At 42.8% G+C, this 21,802-nt stretch overlaps 1 protein-coding gene across 1 annotated transcript in view; it reads left to right on the top strand.

The window, feature by feature from the left end:
• The window catches only part of ABLIM3 (actin binding LIM protein family member 3), a 124,240-nt gene that overhangs the window by 18,233 nt on the left and 84,205 nt on the right, over nucleotides 1-21,802 (top strand). The window contains exon 2 of the mRNA XM_062188876.1: nucleotides 21,468-21,605. Coding sequence (XP_062044860.1) covers nucleotides 21,468-21,605 — 138 coding nt within the window. The remainder of the gene's footprint in view (nucleotides 1-21,467; nucleotides 21,606-21,802) is intronic.

The following is a 21,802-nucleotide window of genomic DNA, read 5'->3' as shown; positions in this document are numbered from 1 at the left end:
TGAGCACCACATCTACCCATGTTTTGCAAAACAAATGTTAATGACTATATTGGCATTTCTTGAACTTTTATTGGTAATAATAATTTTTGCTACCATTGGTGCCAGGGGAAGTTTCCAATATTTTAGGGTACAGAATAGTAGAAAGCAATCTATGCATTTGTGTGTGCACATGTGTGGAAAGGACTCATGTGGGCATCTGGGCAGTTCTTTGATTCCCTAAGCCTCAGGTTGCCCATCTGTAAAACAGGCAGAACGATCTTTGCCTTGCTTGTGTCAGATGGTTGATGACGGTCAAATGAGGCAATGGGTGAAAAAGACTTTGAGTTAGCCTCTATTTTGCTAGTTATTAAGCAAACACTTTATTCCTTTGGCTGTCCTTTGAGGTCTGCGCCCCACATTGCCATGCCTAGGTTCAATTAGGACTCAGGTTCCTGACTCCAACTTCCTGCTGATGCAAACCCTGGATGGCAGCAGTAATGGCCCACATAGTTGGGCCTGCCACCCACATGGGAGACCTGCATTGAGTTTCCAGATCCCAGCCACAGCCATTGTAGGCATTTAGGGACTGAACTGGTAAGTGGGCATGTTTCTCTCTCTCTTCCCTCTCCCCCCCTCTCTCTATCTCCCTGCTCTCTCCTTCCTTCTCTCCCTCCCTCAAATAAATTTGGAAAAGATTTAGAGAAAGAAAGAAGCAAGCAAAGATTTGAATTACTTTTTAAATCACTTTTGGTTGCTGGCTGTTTCTTTTAACCATTAAAATTTAATACAACTCTGCACAGAAATTGAACACAAGGCAAATCCAGCTTTATCTGGGTTATAGGTAAATGGGGCAAGGTAGAAAGAGTCATTTGACTGTGAGTCTAGAGTCCTTATATACAAATGTCTTAATTTCAAATATTTCATCACACTATTGACCCACACATCCAATCCTGCATTTTGGTATCTCACTGAATTGTAGAGAGGCCTCTATAATTAAATGATGATAAAAAAGAGACACAGGACAGTGACCATGGGATAGAGGCTTTGCTGCTTCTCTTTGTGTCTGGAAGGGCAGTGAGCAATCCAGACCCAAAGAAAGAGCCCTTTCATCGTGCTCATCAGAGCAGGTGACTTGTTGGCAGCCAGGCCCAGAATTTCACCCTTCAGCTCCTTTTACAAGTCCCAGATGAATGGTGCCGTCACCAGGATCCATCAGTGCCTACATTGGGAAGAACACCCTGTGCACCTCTCAAGAGACCTTGCTTTTCACCCCCTCCTCTCACTCACTGCTCCTGACGCATTTCAGCTGCTCCTTAGTTTCTGTCAATAGCTAACCTGACACAGGCAGTCAGGCATGAGCAGTCAGGACTTCTTCCTGCTGAAAGCCATCTGCCTCGGGATGTATCTTCCAGGATGTATAACCCCACCAAACTGGAAGCACCTCTGGCATATCTTTTTTGGAGCGTGCCTCTCCAAGTGTAAACAGGAAGCATGATACAGTGGAGAGAAAAGAGAAAAGGACAGTGTGGCTGCTGTCTGTGGCCAGGGAGAACAAGGTCTGAGATGAGGCTGGGGAGGCCCACGAGGGCTAGATCATGCAAGGTCTTATAGATCATGGCAAGGAATCTGGCTTCATTCCAACAACAAAGTGAAGCCATTGAATGGTGTTAAATGCCACTGGAGGTGGTGGTAGTTGGGGTTAAGCATCATTGGATTTGTATTTTGAAACTGTCACTTTGAAGAATGATCAGGGGAAGGAGGCCAGAGCGGACCTGTTAGAATCCTCTGGGCAAGGAATGATGGGGCTAGGACTAGGGATTGATGGGGCAGAGCACCTGCCACTCTGAAAGCTCTTGCATGGTCCTGGGGATTCCTTGGTAGTTTTTATACCCTTCGTTTTACTTAAAATAATATTAGTTTGCTAGAGCTGCCATGACAAAATACCACACACTAGGTGGCTTAGCAGCAAAAATGTATTTTCTCACAATATTCGAGGCTAAGAGCGGAAGATCAGGGTGGAGATAGGGTTGATTTCTTCTGAGGCCTTTCTGCTTGGCTTTTAGATGACCATCTCCCTCCTTCTGAGGTCATGTGTTCCCTTTGCTCATGTCTGTGTCATAAGGACACCAGTCATATTAAGACCTACCTAAGTGACCTCATTTTAACTTAATTTTCTCTTGAAAACCCTTATTTATATACATATTCACATTCTGAAGTACTGGGTGTTAGGATTGCAACATCTGAATTGAGACAGGCTCAGTGATCTGTATTCTGACAAGAAAGCCAGGGATGCTGATGCATGATCAAGATTGAGAACCACTGTTTAGTCAATATGTACATGCCATGAGGTTTTAAAGGGAGTTCAATTGTGGAGGAGGTGGAGGAGCGAGCCTTAAAGTATTTCTTGAAGTATGTTGCACATGAGATAGTCCTTGTGGTGTGGATAGGACTTTGATATTTATATGTAGATGAGCATATTTACTACAATTGCCATCTGCATGTTTATGTATTTCTTTTACAAAAGTAATTAACAGCCTGGACTCTAACTCGAAATATCTGCTAGCTGTCCCTTCCTTGCATTTTAGCTGGCTCACTATGAATTGAGGCTTCCACCAACATATGCTCAGTTATAGAACTGGTAATTATGGTTAGAGGCATTTTGTTGGAGGATGCTCCCTTCCAAAGTGTCCAAATATAGCTTGCACTGGAGGTGTATAGCCTACCTCTGCATCTTCTGGACAAAATCAGCAGCCTTGATTCTCACAGTGCAAAGGTCTCTTTAAGGTCATCTAGTCTAATAACAACCCAACTACTCTGAGCTAGCCTTAAATGATAGGTAGTGTCAGCATAGACACATACCTCTTCTGTTGGCCCACTGAATGATTCTGTAGCAAGAGTGAGTGAAGTACTACTCAGGCATCCATTCTGACCCCTGCCTGTCTTTGTAAATAAAATTTGGTTGCCATGCCTACTCATTTACATATTGTCTATGGTTGCTTTTGAATTACACTAGGGCAAACAGTGCAAATTTTCAATCCCCTCCATTAGCCTTATTATTAGTAAGAACTCAAGAGTGCAAGTGTCCAAAACCCAGTTCAAGCTAGCTCAAGTTGTGCCTTTAAAGACTCAGGTCTGTCTGCCTGGAGTAGCTCTTTGCTTGAAATCCCCTGTGTTGGTTCTAAATGGCTGTTTATCTGGTCATGTCTAGCATGCCTCCTGCTAGGAGCTGTTTCCCTTGTCACTCCATCTGGTTAATTCTTTTCCCTTCACTGCCCATGTCCATTTCACCCCATTCAGTCCACTGTACCAACTGCACTTCCGATATGGTGGTATCTGCAGCCATTGCTTTAACACTAAACCTGGAATCAGAGGTCCCAGGCACTAGTCCTGACTGCAATGCAGAATAGCAAAAATATGAGACAGAATGACAAGACACTTGCAAAGTCAAAAAGCCTCCACCATGTAGGAGACGTTACTTTTATTCTCTTAGAATCAAAGCATATCTAAGCTGGCAGGGGCACTAAAGGTCATCTTATCCTCATGGCCTGGGTGACAAAATGATCCATCTATAAATGTGCTTTAGTTGGCTCGCATAATATTCTGTTTTCTTTTTCATTTTTAATACTTGAGGTAAGATATAAAAACTGGGAGTTTTATCTTAATATTCAAATTTCTGGCTTCATTGAGTCTGTGCTCTAACATGGCAGTAATCATATTTGACCACAGTCTCCTACTCCCTTTCTCTTTTCCCACTCCATGTCACTCCTTTGCATGACCTACATATACCCTTTAGCTAATACAAGTATGCATGTGATTCCCAAAGTTCTGAGCCTCATAGTCGTGCAGCCTCAGCCACCTTCTCACATGTGGGGAGCTCACTACCTAGAGAGGCAGCTCATTTCATCCCTGGGGCAACTGCCATCACAGGGAAAGTTTCCACTGCATGGTCTGTCCTCTTCGGTATCCCAAAATGGGTAAGCAACTTGTCTCCAGGTTCCCAGTGTGTTAAGAGACTTAAAAGTTGGTAAGTGTCACCATGCAGGTAGTGTTTTTACCCTACTTGATGGAACTATGTTCTTTCCTACCTTCTTTGCCTATTCAGTAACTCCCAATCCCATTTAGTGATGAAGGGAATATGACAAAGTCATTTGAAATCAAGTTTATTTTTAACTGAAATCTTCTAAAGGACAGGAATTGATGAACTCTTTCTAAAAAAGACCAGATACCAAACATCTTGTTTTACAGGTCCTATGTTCTCTTCTGCATTTATTCTACTTTGCCACTGTAGTGTAAAAGCAAGCATAGATAATATGGCTGAGTTCCAATAAAACTTTATTTATAAAAACAAGCAGTAGGCATGAATCGACCCTGAGCCATCATTGGCCAACTCATGCTATGGAATCATTCAAGGGGCCAGCAGAAGTATATACTTCTACTGACTGTTCTGATTCCACCCATCTTTCAACACCAGGTTAGATGGGACATTTACAAGTAGCTTTCCTTGATTCCTCTGCAGGATATTATCTTTAGAGTATCAAGATTCCTATAGTAGAACAGTTTTCAATGATGTTCCTAGGATCCCTATGAGTCCCTAAGACAGATCCAGAGATCAACGTTATTTGTGTAATAATCCTAAGAAGTTATTGGCCTTTTCCTTTCTCATTGTCTCATGAGCACACAGTGGGCTTTTCCAGAAGCAATATGTAATGATGCCATCACTCTGATGGCTAATGGAATCTGTGCTTGTGTATTTCTGTCCTTTAAAATTTTCCCAGATAAGATTCCTGATATGAGAAATACATATAGATGGAACCCATCTAAACAAAACTCCTTGGTGTTCACAATAGAGTTTAAGAGTATAGGGGAGTTCTGAGACAAAAAGGTTTCAGAATTGCTGATATTACAAATATTCTGACAATTTTTTCTCATACTACAAAACACTTCTCTTTGTGTAATACGGATTTTTAAAGATGATCCTGAGAAAAAAGTCATGTTCTTACAGATGGGGAGCTATGCTAACCACTGTGTTTTATGATCTCACATGAATTTTCACAAAGTGGTTTATTTATTTTAAAAATATTCACTGTAAGCCTGCTGTGTACCAGGCACTGTGCTTTGCATTAGGACTACAGAGACAAGGTCAGTAGATACTACCCTTGCCCTCCTTGAGCTCAGAGCCCAATGGAGCAAACAGAGATTAACCAAATAATTACAGCTAATCCATACTGAAAATGCAATCAATAGAGGGTACCAGGACTACAAGAACCAATCACAGCAGAGTTTGCACTGCTAAGGAAAGCTAGTGAAGGACTTTGACCCGATTGATGGAATGGAGGGTATCTACCAAAAGAAGGATTCCTCAACCTTGGCACCATTGACATCTTGGACCATGTAATTTTATGCTGAGGAGTGGGAGATGAACTGTTCTGTACATAGAAGGATATTTAATAGCATCCCTGGCTAGTACTAGGTGCCAGTAGCATGTATACACACACTCTCAGCCAAAAATGTCTCCAACTATTGTCAGATGACCTTTGGCAAGGAGCTGTGGTCCAGAAATTGTCCCTAGTTGAGAACTGGTGATTTGGAAAAGAGGTGTGGTGGGAAGGCTATTATGGTAGTTCAGGTGAGAGATACTTGTACCCGGGGCAGGGCTTATGGGGATAGAGAGAAAGTAAACTGCTGATCTATGGAAGGGCACAGACTATGACTGGGGATATGAGGGAGTCAAGGGTGAATTTCAGGGTTCATCATATAGACTCACTGACTGGTTTGCACAAGTGACTCCATCACAAGCTGACTCGGAGACCTCACCTTAGGGCAGAGAAAACACCTCTGCCCATCTATCAGCCACCTGAGTTCACCTCTGCCTGATGGGGGATGGCTCTGATAACAGACCTCAAACAGCTCTTCCAAAAGAAATGACAACTTTAGAAAAGAAAACCATCTGCCAGGGTGGAGTGAATTAAATGTGTGTTTAATCTAACTGTATTAGGACATTATTTCATTGCCAGTTGACTTTTTTAAACATTTGTGGGAGTTGGCAAACACATCGGAGAGAATACACTTTGCAATACTCAGAAGGATATTGGCACATTATCTGATGACAGCACTATTGATACAAATTAGTATCCGATAACAGGGTTTCTAAAATTCTCATCTCAGTAGTGAAGCATGTGTGAATCTTCTTTCTAAACACTAACCCAAAAGTTCTCAATGTTGAAAGAGAAAAAGGACTTTTGAAGGAGCTTTTTTAAAATCTGAAATCTGATTCAGTAAGCCAGGATAGGGCCCAGGAATCTGTATTTTAACAATCCCCATCTCTTCCTCACCCCCACTCCAGGTGACTCCAAAGCAGGTGATCAGTTCACCACCTTGAGAAACACTCAGCAATGAGAAGCACCTTGAAGGAATTTGCCCCAGTCCCTTTCCACTACTTACTTCTACTCCAGCAGTCCTCCATCTCACCCCAACTCTACTTGGCCAGTTTGTTCGCCTGCAGGGCTGCTCCAGTAAGAAGCTTCCCCTGACTCATTAGATGTCCCCATAACATAGCGCTTGCTTCCATAGAGTGCTTGGAACACTCTGTGTTCCAAGTGAACACTAGTGACAGGTCCCAAACTCAAACTGGCTTCAACTAGCTGAATGTCTCTCTCATATCACAGGAAGCCCAAAGAGGGCCAGTTCAAGGATAGGTTTAATGCAGAGGCTTGGCAACAGCTTGGATACCCAGTATCTTTCCATCTGACGTGGCTCCTCTCAGTGGTCACCATGGTACCAGGTTTGTGGTGCCAGCATCACACATGACAACAACTTCCATTGAAGAAAACATTACTGGGTCCTGCTCCCCCTCAGGAGACCTCCCTTCGTGTCTCACTGGCCCAGAGTGTGTCTCGTGTCTTTAACCAAAATCAACGTGTGGACATAGGGATGAGATTTCTAGGGTCAGTTTTCACCAACCAAGATTCCCTTCCCAAGTCTGGGAAAGGTCACAACCTTTCCTGAAAGACATGGCTATTCAGGGGAAAGTAAACAAAAACCTGTTCCTCCTAGGAGAGAAAGGTGCTATTAGCAGAAAAAGCAGGAAATGACTGCTGGGAAGGCAACAACTGTATCTGCCACAAAACTCCTCTTCCTCTCTCATGGCACTTTCCCCACCCTTTCACCACTGGAGGCTGAGTCACAGGAGGGCAAGGGCCATGTTCAACTTGTTCATCTTCAACAAGACGCTATGTGTCATGATGGATACCTGAAGTCCAGCGTGAAGTGGCCATGAAATATTTAATTTGAATTGATAGCAAATTATGATTTAGGTAGAAACTATGAGTAATTAGGACATAAATTAGTTGCAAGTGACAAATTCACAACTCCAACTCTTTTTGCAAAATGGGATATATTATACTTGTTTGTATAGTTGGGGTGTTCAGAAGCACAATGGCTTCAGGCCCAAGAGGATCCACAGACTCAAACTGTGCATTCAAGGATGTGTTTTCTCTCTTTCTTCATCTCTACGGCCCTTTCAATGTTGGGAGCAATATGGTACCAGCAGCCCCAGACTGTCTCCTCCTAGCTTTGCAACCCAAGTGTCCCAACAGAAAAACCCCAGAATAGATCAAGTCATGTCCCTACCTATCCTACAAGAAGAGATAGGGGTTCTTTGATTGGCCAGGCCTAGGCTACTTGCCCACCCAGTGCTGGGAGAGGGTCAGCCCCACCCAAATCCCATGGAATGGTTTCTCTCCAGGAAAGAGAGGCTCTATTGCCAGAAGAAGCAGAGAGCAGATGCTGAGCAGGCAAAACAACAGATGTCCACTACATTTATGGGTGGGGAAAAAAAGCTGTTTGCAGGGCGTTATATGTAGCCAAACCCAAGTTAGGAACGACTTGCTGATACTCACAGAGCTTAAACATTTCCTCCCTCCTCCCCCAGACCATACAAATTCAATTTGGACCTTGAATGATGCTTTGTTTCCCAAAGATTAAAAAAAAGAAAATGTTGTTGATTTTGGGGGAGGATCTTCTCAAAGTATTCTTTGTCCTTTCTATTTTATCTTTGAGTCTTTTTCTTCTTTTACTTGGTTACTTATCATTTCTAGACTTCTAAAAAATATAAAAATGCCATTATCCCCTCTTATTCTAATTCTCTCTATCCTCCCCTTCCCAATCAAAAATAATTCATGAAAAACTTATTGCCTATATATGAACCTCTCTAATCTCTTTAGAAAGCTATAGACTGTAGCTATTTGAGGCATATTTTAACCAATTATTCATTTGACAAGTATGAATTGAGTGCCTATTATTAGTATTAAACTGGAGCTTTCTTTGGAATAGAAAATGTGTTTATATCTCCATAATGTTAGCTTCATTTTCAGTAGTAGCAGTAGTAGTAGTAGTAGTAGTAGTCTCATTATAGCAAGCTTTTATTTAGCACTTAACAATGTGCTAGATACTTTACATATATTGATTCAGATCTCTTCAAAAATCCTGAAAGCTAAACACTATTATCCATATTTTACAGACAAAGATCAGTGACTCTAGGGACCTTGCTCAAGCTCACACAGCCTGTGAGAGGCAGAGTCTGGATTTGAACCCAGATCTGACAGGTTCCATAGCCTGCTCTCTCCACACAGAAACTGTTCCATAAATGCCTAGTGGATCATGGAAATTGGTTTCTGTTTTTCTGTAAAGATTAAGGTTCAAACCTACAACATAGCATGTGGATTGCAGGCTGTGGACTTTGTGACTCTTTCAGTGAAGATAAATCCCCAAGGCCCACTCCTTATCCTAAGTCCTTCTGTGACCACTAACGGATGTCCTAGAGGCCTCATCAATTTGTCCCTATCCTATGTATTCCCCAATCTCAAATACACCTCTGAAGGGCCTTAAATTGCAACTTCATTAGCAAGACAGTGAAACTTAGTGTAGATGTCCAATAGAATACTCTAAAATGAGAAAAATATTGTATTTCTGCACTAGCCAATACAACAAGCACTAGCCCATGTAGCTACTGAGTACTTGAAATTGGCTGGTGTGACTAGGAACCGAATTTTTAATTTTAATTAGTTTTAATTTAAATAGTCACATGTGACTAAATGTTACTATATTGGAAAGCACCATGCTAGAAACAACTTTATCATTCTTTTGACTTCTGGTTTTATATGTACCCAAGAGCAATTTTTTTTTTAATGATGTGTTGCAACCCATTAGCAGATCCTGAAATCAATTTTTGAGTTGCAAACAACATTTTTAATGAAATGGCCTAAAGTAAAGGAGTAGAATGGAATAATTAAAAAAGAAAACATTAGTACATACCATTGGCATTAAGATAAGTTCTGACTGTGAAACTTTTGTCTCATATATTTGTACAGTGGCTCATTTTTCTTCCAATGGGCTGTAGTCAAAAAAAAGGCTTGAAAGCCACTGCCTGCCCCTCTGTGGCAGCACCCAGACTTTGAGTGTGACATGTGATGTGATGCTTGCTTATCCAGCCTAGGGTTGTGCAAAGCCTTATTCCAGGAGTGTTCTGTCTTTCCAGATCCTACAGGCATGTGGTGAATGTGCGACTTTTCTGAGATGGTAATTGAAAGTGACTGTGTGGTCATCTGTCTGACCAGATGCAGAGATCCTCAATTGGTGATCCACAGGCAGAATCCAACCCCACAGATAGGCATCTTTGGATCCTTGAAGAATTTGTGCACAGCCATAATCCCCTGCCACCCAGTAGTGTCTTCCACTTTAGGTGGGCCTCCTGTTCAGTCTGGTCCCCCCAGGGTTGACTGCGCCATTTACATTACTTGCTTGGGACCTGAAAACATTTTGTTTTACAACTTATATTTCATTTGCATAGATGTTCTCATCAGAAAGGCAACAGAGATCACAGAATGAAACACGTTTACTTCGTAGACTGAAAAACAAGGGCCCACAGATTGGGAGTGACCTGTTGAAGCTTCACAGAAAGTTAATGGTACAGAAGGAACTGGTTCACCCTCACAAGACAAAACTGGGTATTGGCAGAAACTGCAGTAAGACAGAGGAGACAGAAAGGAAGGAGAGTTGGGAAGGAGGGCCGGCGCCACGGCTCAACAGGCTAATCCTCTGCCTAGCGGCGCCGGCACACCAGGTTCTAGTCCTGGTCGGGGCACCGGATTCTGTCCCGGTTGCCCCTCTTCCAGGCCAGCTCTCTCCTATGGCCCGGGAGTGCAGTGGAGGATGGCCCAAGTGCTTGGGCCCTGCACCCCATGGGAGACCAGGAGAAGCACCTGGCTCCTGCCTTCGGATCAGCGTGGTGCGCCGGCCACAGCGTGCCAGTCGCGGCAGCCATTGGAGGGTGAACCAAAGGAAGACCTTTCTCTCTGTCTCTCTCTCTCTCACTGTCCACTCTGCCTGTAAAAAAAAAAAAAAAAAAGTTGGAAAGGGAAGAAGGAAGAAGGGAAGAATGCATAGGCAGGGAGAGAGGGAAGCAGAAAAGAGGAGTTGGAAAGATGGTAAAGCCATCCTCAATCCTAGGAAATGTTTCTTTCAGGAGCACCTTCCATGGTCCTGTAATCCTGTCCTAAGAGATTCTACCAAGCAGGCAACTCCAGAGGCCACCAAGGGGAACCAAGGGGAGCCCTATAGAGCGTGAGCAGTGGGACAAACACTTTAACACCAAAGATGGGGCCCCTGGACACCTCTGTCCTCTGAGCAGTGAGGGTGTTTGGGATGGCTTCAGGCATTCCTTGACTTACAGCTGAAACCTCAGTTTGATCCACCCTCAGGCAAAGTGTCCCTTATCGGAAACTTTGGCATTTCCCAGTGCTTCTCTAGCCCTGTGTGGCCTTTGTGATGGAGATCCTAAGTGAATTCCTCCTTTTTCTGGGCCTTGGGCTACATCAGTAAAGGTACATCTATAATGGTGGAAATGTGGATGAGATTGGGCAGAAGTGACAGCAGGGGATGTCTTAGGGTGGGCAGGGATCCAAGTGAGTGGTACTCCAGGGCCTACCCTCACTCTAGTCATAGCAATTCTGAGCTCATTTACCCACATTCTAGGCCAGGATGACAACTCCAATACCTACAAGTGTCTGGCAGTGTAGAAGAGAGAAGCTGAACAGGGGGTAAGACCAAAGGAAGAGGTGGGAGCCATGGTGAGCCACAAGGACTGAAAAACAAACAGGCCACCCAAATAAAGCCTGTCTGGGAACCACATCCAGTGCAAGCAACCTCTGCTCTCGGAAGTTTTCCTGAATGACTGTCAGGTCAGCATATGCTTGAATTCCAGTCATGGTTTGCAGTGGAAGCAGTGTACCCTAGAAGCCATCTCATCATTCATTTCATTCAAGAAAAGGTTCATAACTTAAAAAGAAGTGCACATGTTTTCTATAACCACTCCACTCCAATACTGAAAATCTGTGAGTCGAGAGGCACTAGCTTGATGGCTGATAGTCCTTGGATTTCCCTGTAATATATCAGAGTTTGATGACCTGCCAGTGTCTCTGGAAGCAAACATTGTGTAAGTGTTAAAACCTCTGGCCCAAAGGCCAAGGGACTGAGTCACTCATAGCACAAAGACAATTGCTGGCTTCCTGAAGTTCCTCTATTTCCAACAGGGTTTCCAGGGCCCCAGACTAAACTCAAACAGTACTTTTCAGATAAGCCAGCCATGAAGATGCTGCAAAGACCACTGCCAAGCTGGAGAACAAGGCACAAAATCCAGATTGCTGCTAAGCAAGGAGTAGGTCTGCCTTCTTCCCTCAGGATACACTGGGCAGAAGGAGGCTCTGCTAGGAACATCCCGTAGAAGGAGGAGAGAAGAGAACATTAGGCCCTTGTAGGTCTACGATGCCCCAGCTCTCACTCTAACATCTATATATGGTGCAACTTCAGGCAAATTACCAATCTTCTCTGGGTCTCAGAGTCTTCATTTATAAAATGGGGATCGTACGGTATGGAGTTGTAAGAGTTAAATAAGTGGCTGGTGTTGTGGCACAGAGGGTTAAGCCACTGCTTGAGATGCCTCTCATATTGGAGTGCCTAGGATCGGATCCCATTTCTGTTTCTGATCCGGCTTCCTGCTAATACACATCCTGAGGCAGCACGTGACGTCTCTACCTGGGTCCCTGCCACCTGTGTGAGAGACCTCTGTAGAGGTCCAAGCTCACAGCTGCAGCCTAGCCCAGCCTCAATTGTTGGGGAATCTAGGGGAACGTACCTGGAGGTGTATGTTCTCCCTTTCTCTTTTTCTCTCTCCCCACCCCTGTCTTTCAAAAAGAAAAAGAAAAAAGAAACTTTTTAAAAATGAATTAAATGGGAGGATACATAGAGGCACTAGGCATAGTGCCTGGCACATAGTAACTGCTCAATCGACCTTAGCCATTTTTAGCTATTTTTCCAGACTCCTCTGTGTCTCTAACTGGGCACTTCATTAAGATAGTGAGGGCATAGTCAGCAGTGACAAGAGAGTGGTGTTGATGGACCAGAGCCCTCCCCAAGGTATGAAAAATGCTAAGGCTGGCAGACCCCTGCACATCCTCATTTCTCCATTCAATCTTCTTGTCTATACCTTAGCCAATCTTATCTAGCTCTGTTTGCCCTATTCTTAAAGCCCTCAGACCAAGGATAACCAGATGACAGTTTTGAAGGCCTTTCCTTCACCTGCCCCTCTATTCAGTGAGCGAGGCCTCAGGGCCAGGATGGGCAGCAGAGACAGGAATGAAAGGGGTGGCTTCCTGGCTGTGGACTTTGAAAAGCCTGTGCCTTAGAAGAATGGAAGGATTTACTACAAAGCTAAATATGTTGGAGAAAGAATAAGTTAGGGAGGGCAGAATGGGCTCCTCTACTCTGAGCTACCAAGAATAACTCCCTAGCCCAGGGGAAGGGAAGAGAATATCCGCAAAAAATATGAGAACACAGACGTATTTGAGTCTTTAGAAATAGGCTGGATTCTGTGGACACAGGCGCCATCAACATCAGGGTGGGAAGCAAAGCGGGGGAAGATGGGCAAGTGGCTCGACTGTAGTTTCCACTTAGCTTGAAAGAGGAATCAGTTTGATTCCTTTGCTAAAATGCTTGGGAACCGAAGTATTTTGAATTTGGGAATATTTGTATATACATAATGAAGTACCTTGGGGAGGGAACCCAAGTATAAACAGAAGATTCATTTCTGTTCCATACACACCTTATAAACATAGTCTGAAGTAATTTCATACAGTATTTTTTGCTGCACATGCATTTTGAATGCAAACTGTCCCATGAGGTCAGTGTGGAATTTTCCACTTGTGACATTACCTAGTCCTTCCAGAAGTTTCAGATCTGGGAGCATTTCAGATTTTGGCCTTTTGGATTAGTGATGCCCAACCTGTATAAGAAATAACTCCTTGATTGTGCACTGCCATTTGGGCCTCCTCCAGTGAGGTTGTGATGTGACTGCTGTGATGCCCCTCGGGGTCTAACCCAAATCTTTCTGCCAGGGCAATCATGTGACAGCTGGCTGTCAGACAAGAGCTGTCTGTGTGGCCAAGAGTGTGCCATCCTGTCACATGTACTGAGAGCACAATTCTGAAGGAAGTGACATGAGCCATGCTGCCAGTTACAGACCATGGAATCTACTGAGGGGCCTGGCAGAGAGAGACTTCAGAGCAATTTGCAGAGCAACAGCGGTTTTACAACATCTCTTGGGGGGACAGACTGTGCTACTGACCTGCTGACACAGGGAATGTGGCCAGGCCAAGGCCATCTGTGGAGGGACTTCCCTGCCACAGCTGCCAGCACCTGCAGAACTTGCCTTTCTTGGGGACCCAACGCACACACCTGTCGGGCTTCACCTTCCCATGCCAAGGGAAGCTGCTCAAGGCTGACATCACAGCTTTTTCACATTCCATAGATGTTGAACACCTTTTCCCCATCTCCTGGTCTGTGCTCTAGCACCACCAATCAGTATTTTTAAGTATTTTTAAAATTGTGTTTTATAACCAGATGGGAAATGGATGATGGCTGCTAACAAGAAAGGTAGATGCTCATTTTTGCCCTACCCCACCCCATCTCACTTCCCTCCAGGGGTAACCATTGTTCATTTTTACACTGTAGGCAGCAGATTTCAGGGAGAGAGCATAGGATTTGGAGTCAGACTGCCTGGATTCAGACTATGCTGCTACCACTTACTAACCATCTGACTTTGAACAAGCAGCTCAGCTCTCTGGGTCCCAGTTTTCTCATCTGTGCAAAGGGTAGTAGTTAGTCTCTCTTTAGGGTATATAAGCAAATTGCTGGACACACTTGCTGACGTAGAGGAACCACTCTATAAGTATTATCTCGTATCCTTCTAGGCCTTTACTTATGCATTTACTCCTCCTATTTCATGTTTGATTTCAATTCCAGACTGTCACCTGTACTTCTGCATCTTCTGACCATGACCCTCAGCACACCCTAACACCAAACCTCAACATGACATCTAGACTTGAGATAAGTCACACCTCTCCTGGCCCCAAGGCACCACACAGGCCTCTTTATTTGTCCTTGTTCATCTGGTTTTCCTAGAACAGAGAACCCCATGCACTGAACCAGGCAGACGTTGCTGTGTGAGGCTGGGTGAATCCCTTCTCTTCTCTGAGCCTCAGTTTTCTTGTCTGTGCAGTGAAATCAATGAGCCTGATTCAATCATACTTTCATTCATTCCAAAGTATGAATGCAGTGAGGACACAGAGATGAGCACTTACTGTATGATTAGCTCTAGACATGTGATGGTAAAGAAGGGCATGGTTCTCCCCCACCAGCGTATGGTAATAACTTCCCAGGCCCTTTCTCCTCTCAAAGTCTGGTTCCAGGCATTTGCACAGTGAACGCAGATATGACACAGTGACATGTGCCTGGACTCAGAAGTTACCAGAAGCAGCAAATCACTCTATTTTCCTAAGTCAGAATACATAACAAACATATAAACACATCCCCCTGGAAACAGCAGAGGTGCCCAAAACACACCCCTCCAGGATCGCATAGATCATCGCCTCTCGTTCCCACAACAGGAAACACCCAATCTACGTATTCCTCTGCAGGATGTACCAAAGGCATGTGAGCCACCCACTTTGCAGTCCACAGAAACCTATAAACAAAGCCCTAGAGAGAGGGGTAGAAAGAAGAGGTTGCAGAAGGTGGCACATGGTCCGTAGCCAAGAGATTTTTTTTTCTTGCCAGTTGTCAGCAGGAAGGGAAAATCAGGAAAGTTTCGCTGGACTTGTCCAAAAATAGGTTTGAGAAGAGTCTGAGCAGAGCCCAGTGGCTGGTTAATAGGGGTGACTTAGAAAGAATCCCTGCATTGGGTTGGGGCAGAGTAAATTTGGTTTCATGGAGCCCCTAACATTAATTATTGCTCACTGGACCCACATTTTGTAATGAGCAATGCACTAAGCATTTTTAGATAATTTAGGTAACTCAGTGCTCATAAATGATTTGAGTTATTCCCACTCCAGAGATAAGGCAAATGAGGGGTGGAGGTTTTGTAGCTTGCTCAAGTTTGCACAGTGAGTGAGTGGCAGGACTAGGATCCACACCCAAGCCCATCTGACTCCACCCTCCACACCTTCATCACTGTGCCTGTGCTTCCCATTCCTTCCCGTGCTGGGTCCCATCCTAGCAAACAGGATCATGCTGCCAATCCTGGTTCTACTCTGAAATCAAACCCCCGGCCCTTATTGTGACCCAGATCCTCTCATTGTACAGATCCCACCTTCACCTTGCAGGCAGCTGCTTTCTACCTGTGAATGCTGAGATCCACACTTGGGTCCCCAGCCTGGTGTTTAGTTAATACCTGTGAACACACTCAGAGTACTTTGAGCTCTAATGAAGCCATAGGAAGCCAAAGTGTGACAGCTGCAACCTTCTGCACACACTTGGATGTGCACTTCCCTGGGCCCCAGGCTGGTGCAAGTTCACTGCTGAACCAGTTGATTCTCTGCTTGACGCTTCACTTTTCAACCAGCAGTTCCACTGTTTTTATTACACTTCCAGCCAATTACTCTCAGTTGTTAGGCTGTCTCCACGTCAGTTTTGTCACTTTTTAAATTATACTCCAGCATAGCATAGGTGCTCTTACCTGTTAAAGACTATTTTAAAGACACTCTTTTATAATGTGGGAGTATTTTTATCACAAGGTCAAATGACCCCCAAGGGGAAAAAAAAAACCTAAATTGTGCAGACAGAATCTAACCTAGAATCTAACCTAGGTTGTGTGGCTTATAAGACACCTTCCTCTACTTTTAAAAGAGATTTAAAAAGCTGATAACATAAAACACTGAACACATTAACAACGAGAACAGTTAATTGCAAGAAGAGAGTGTGCGAGGAGAGAAAGAAACAGAAGAGCACACACAGAGGCAGAATCATCTTCAAGTGGAGAGAACTTTATAAATCACTGGGTCCAAGCTCAATGATTCCAGAGGGAATTGAAGCCAGAGAAGTTAGATGATCCGCCCAATATAACACAAGTAGCTAATTGCAGAGAGGGAACTGGAATCCAGGTTTCCCCCCAGCACTATCTGTCAGAGAAATATAAAGAATGACATACAGAGGGAAGGAGGAAAAGTCAGGTGAAGGAACTGAATGCTTGAGATAATTTTCTGTTGTGTTCAACTCACGTATGTGTTCCTACCAGGGGATGAATCACACCTTTCCTTCCAATATGTTCTTTTGCACCAACAACTTGAAATGACCTCTGTAGCATTTGGGAAGAACTCTACTTACAAATTTAACTGTGGAATTAAGACATATTTTCTTGTAGAACTCTAAGGATTTGGTATGCATATAAAAGAGGAATTCATGTTTCAGACCCTTAATTTTTAATTTCAAAGATGTTGACCAGCTAATTTTCTGTCTTAGAAAATTATTCTGATAGCCTTTGCCAACTGATTCTCTTGCTTTTATTCTTGGAAAGATTAGGATTGTTCTGTATTTCAATGCCTGAAAAATTGTGATTTATTTCACTACTCAGAATCTTTTATTTCCAAGATGGAAATAAACTCAGGGTGGGTGGATATATGTGTAACTGGTTTCCATTACAAATTGTTATTCAAATACTGCTTTAAAACTCTTCAGGGATAAAAAATGGATAATTTAGGAGTGGGTATTTGGCCTAGCAATGAAGGGGGCACTGCTTATGATGCCCATGTAGCATATCTGCATACCTGGGTTTGACCCCCAGCTCCAGCTCCTCACTCCAGTATCTACCAGTGGAAATCTTGAAAAGCAATGTGGTAATGGTTCAAGTAACTAGGTTCCTGCCACCCAGATGAGAGATCTGTATTGCTCCCCAACCCCCATTTTCAGCCCAACACAAGCAAGCTGTTATAAGCATTTGGGCAGTGAACCAAGGAATGGAAGCATGCTTGTTTGCTCTCTCTCCCTGTGTGTGTGTGTTTGTCTGTCTGCCTGCCTCTCAAAGGAAGGTAAATGGAAAAATTTCCTTCAAAAATGAATGATTTAAAACTAAAGTGGTAGTCCTGAACTAGGCTGTGTATAATTAACTTGTACATGATTTTTATGTGACTGGGTTTAATTTCTTTCTCCCTTCCATGGTGTTCCACACTGTCCAATATGGTAGCCACTAGCCTTATGTAATAACTTAAATATAAATTTATATTCATTTTAGTTAAACTAAAATTCAGTTCCTTAGTTTCATTTCAAGTGCCCAGTAACCACATTTGTCTAATGTGCTGGACAATACAGACATAGAACAGTTCCTTCATCACAGGAAGTTCTACTGGACAGCACTGCTTAAGGGAAAGCAGCTGAGAATATCCCTCCTGGCCACCCTTTAATGCCCAAATAATCCTCAAAAAGGTCAAGTTTACTAAGTGTATTTTAGAAACATACACATAACCTACATATCTAACCTGGGTGACATCATGGTTTGTTTCGCGGGTAAGCAGAACTAATAGTCTTTGAGGCCAATGGCTGTTCTCAGACATTGCTCTCAAGGCTAGGTAGTTCCTCATGTATGAGGTAGTCTAAAACTTCCTGTGTAATTCAATTTGAAATCCAGAAGATATCTGCCATTTCACTCCCCCAGAAAACCAAATCAAATTAGAAAAAATCCAATTGACCTTGGAAAGTGGTTCTTAAAGACTGAGGTAGAAGAAACCCAGTGCAGGGACTCTGGAGGGACTTTTGGGTCCTTCCAAGAGCTCTCATTGCTGATGGTGATAATTGTACTGTTCGTTCTTATTTTATTTTATTTTCAGACTCACAGCTTTTGTTTCCCTTGGCAATGGTAGAACACCACACTGCTCATATCAACAGAATCTATATTTTTCTCACAAATTGGGGCACAGGGGAGAGTGAAATATTTTCCAGGGCACAATGGGAAGGAATCAGAAAAGGGGGAAAAGGGGATGGGGCTAAAGAGAACAAGAAACAGTTGCTCTGAGCTGCAGGAGGAAGTGATGGTCATCATGACAGTCAACATTTATGGAGCACTTTCTGAAATGCTTCCCCCTTTGTTGTGTAGAATAATAATTTCATTAACTAGCTAGTTCATTAAAAAAATTCTCTTAAATATAAGTCAGAAAAAAATATATATGAATAATGAGCATGAACTCCATGAGAGAAGGATTGTAAGATGGACATTATTGCCCCACCCCAGTTAGCAAAATTGTCAGAGGTCATAGCTTCAGGGCTAAGCAATCAACTCTTTGCTCTACTGCACACTTGTGATTTAGGGACCCTATGAGACAGAAATCATCAAAAGTTCTAATTCTCTATTCCTATTTTTAAAAGAAAGAAGGATGAGTTCACTTATGGAAATCATAGACCTCTTCGAGAATATGAGGAAAACTATAGGATAATGTATTTAAAGAGAAGAGTTAGATCCCAGGTGGATCAGATAGGAAAGTCCAGGTCAAGCTGCAGTAATAAAATGTCTTAGGGCTTATAACAGCAGATATTTGGTCTTGTTCATGATGCACATTCATCATGGATGAGCTGGGAGTTCTGCTCCAGGACTTCTCAATTAGGAATCCAAGTGATATCTCCTGCATACCATCTGGGACATCACTCACTGCTGGGTTACAAGAAAGGCAATATGGCAGCTCACATACCAGCTCCTAAGGGTTCCAATTGGAAGGGACACACACAGTTTCCATTCACATTTCATTGCCAAGAAAGCCACACTGTGCAATCCTTTGTATGGTTGCAATGAAATATTCAAACTTTAGTGAACAGACATAAGTTCCACACTAGGTCAGAAACACATGAAGTGTGTGTTCTCTAAATTCTTTTGTAATTCAAGGTTGCTGTGAGTCCAGATTAGCCTATACTATACTTACTCAGAGGCTAGCCAGGAAGTCTACCTATATAAGAGATCAGCTACCAATTCCTCTTTAATCAGTTGTTATCTTGGTAACTAGGACAAGAATGAGTCTTCTCCTAATAGGTATGAGCAGAATTTTGTGGACTACAGCTTCAACTTTGAGGGAGAGTTCAACTGTGAGTGAATACTAGAGACTGCCTACAAGAGATATCTATTTCCTCATTGCATAAAGTTATCTCAACAGCTTATACATTATGTGATTGGAGCAGACAGTTAATATCCCTTTCTATCCCGAGATTTTGTGATCTAAGCAAATGCTTACTGTTATTAAATGCCAGATGATCCATCAAAGAAGAAGGTACCTTTCTCTGAAGGGAAGAGTGAACCTCCACTTTGACTATGACCTTGTCTAAATAAGATCGAAGTCGGTGAACTCAAAAGGCTTCCATAGCCTTGGCAACTCATGACAAGAGCCTAGGGAGATTACTGACACCATAAACAAGAGTGTCAATTTGTTAAGTCAACAACAGGAGTCACTGTGCACTTATTCCTCATGTAGGATCTCTATCCTTAATGTGTTGTTCAATGTGAATTAATGCTATAACTAGTACTGAAACAGTATTTTACACTTTATGTTCTGTGTAGGTGCAAACTGTTGAAATCTTTACTTAATATATACTAAATTGATCTTCTGTATATAAAGAGAATTGAAAATGAATCTTGATGTGAATGGAATGGGAGAGGGAGTGGGAGTTGCGAGGGTTGCGGGCGGGAGGGAAGTTATGGGGTGGGGGGGAAGCCATTGTAATCCATAAGCTATACTTTGGAAATCTATATTTGCTAAATAAAAGTTTAAAAAATTTAAAAAATTAAATGCCAGATGACTAGACTTTTGGATGGTCAAGCCAAGGATATCTTAGGCAAAGGAAATCTAGGAAAGCAGTCATGAGAAGGTGTTAGCTAGAGGGTAATAACAGACTTAACAGACTAGTGGAGCTCCTAAGCACCATTAAATGTTGACTGTGGCACTTGAGCTCCAAGGGACTTCACTGCCTTCATAATTTCCAACAGCCCCTCTTCCTGATTATACACATCAGATGTTTTCTCAGTACTCTGGAAAGTGCTGCTCAAAGGCAACTTTAGATGAGTCTTTTCAACCACTTTTTGCCAGCCAGAGTGTACCCGGCTTCACGCCTCCTTTGTAGAAAGTCTTGCTGTCATTCACCAACCACCCTCATCTTCAAGATGTGGATTCTAAGAGACAGGTTGTAAATCGCTTAGTGCAAAGGCCAGGTGGACACAGGAATCATCTATTTCTTTGAGAACCATAAGTGAATTCCAAGACCCAAGTTCCTTTTGACAAGTTTGTTGCCTAATTTGGATCCAAAGATGACCCAAGAAATGGTATTGGCAGAACATTTACTTTGAAATACCATCACATGTCACTTAACAATGGAATACATTTGGGGAAATGTATTGTTAGATCCGTTTCCTATTGTGTGAACATTATAGAGTATACTTACATAAACCTAGACTATAGGTCAATCACCCAACATCATGATCAAGAGACATGATATACATGAGATGTATGAGGGATTACTTTCTAAAATAACAATAAAAATTATAGTTTAGTAAATACATAAACCATAAGCATAGTCTTTTATTATCAAGTATTATATGCTGTACATAACTGTTTGCTATATTTTATATGACTAGCAACCAATAGTAGGTTTGTTTACATCAGTGTCACAACAAACTCGTGAGTAATGGATTGCACTAGGATGTTATAATGGCTATATCATCACTAGGAGAATGGAATTTTTCAGCTCTGTTCTAATCTTATGGGACCACCATCATACATGTAGTCCATCATTGACAGACGTATCATTACGTGGCACATGACAGCACTCTCCTTCCTCTTTTGTTTTTCTTCATTTGGGAATTTGGCCTCTGTTATGGCAAGAAAAAGCTATGCTCACTCAAATATTTCCCTGCTGGAGGAGGTTTATGGATTCACATCGGAAAGCCATTCACTTAATGCTGCCTCAGTTTGGCAAACCCAATCTGATAATAAATTGAAGGTACTTTGCTAATCATTTCTACCTTTTCTGTTTTTTCCTACAGTTAAGAAAATGATAATTTCTTTTAGCAGACTTTTATTTTTTACAGAAGTGGAGCCTCCTGGTTAGCAATCTCGTTTTTCCTCCTGCAGTTCCTTATCAGCAGAATCCTTACAACCCGCGGGGCAGCTCCAATGTCATCCAATGCTACCGATGTGGAGATACCTGCAAAGGGGAAGTGGTTCGTGTCCACAACAACCACTTCCACATCCGATGTTTCACCTGTCAAGGTAGGAGACCCAATTGCCCAGCTCCCATCGCAGATCCCTGGTAATGCTGTCACCACCAGAACATGCCACAGGGGCAGAAAGACCAAACACAGGAAATCAAGGCAGGTATAAAGTCTCAAAGAGACTACAAGAATTCTCCTGTAAAAAGTGTGGAGTAAAGAGGGCGGTTACAGTGAGAAAAGTGAAAGGTTGTCAGT

This window comes from Lepus europaeus, chromosome 4 (assembly GCF_033115175.1).
Source record: "Lepus europaeus isolate LE1 chromosome 4, mLepTim1.pri, whole genome shotgun sequence".
In the NCBI taxonomy this organism is placed as follows: Eukaryota; Metazoa; Chordata; class Mammalia; order Lagomorpha; family Leporidae; genus Lepus; species Lepus europaeus.
Note: the sequence above shows the minus strand (reverse complement) of the source record. Positions and strands in the feature narration are given on the sequence as shown.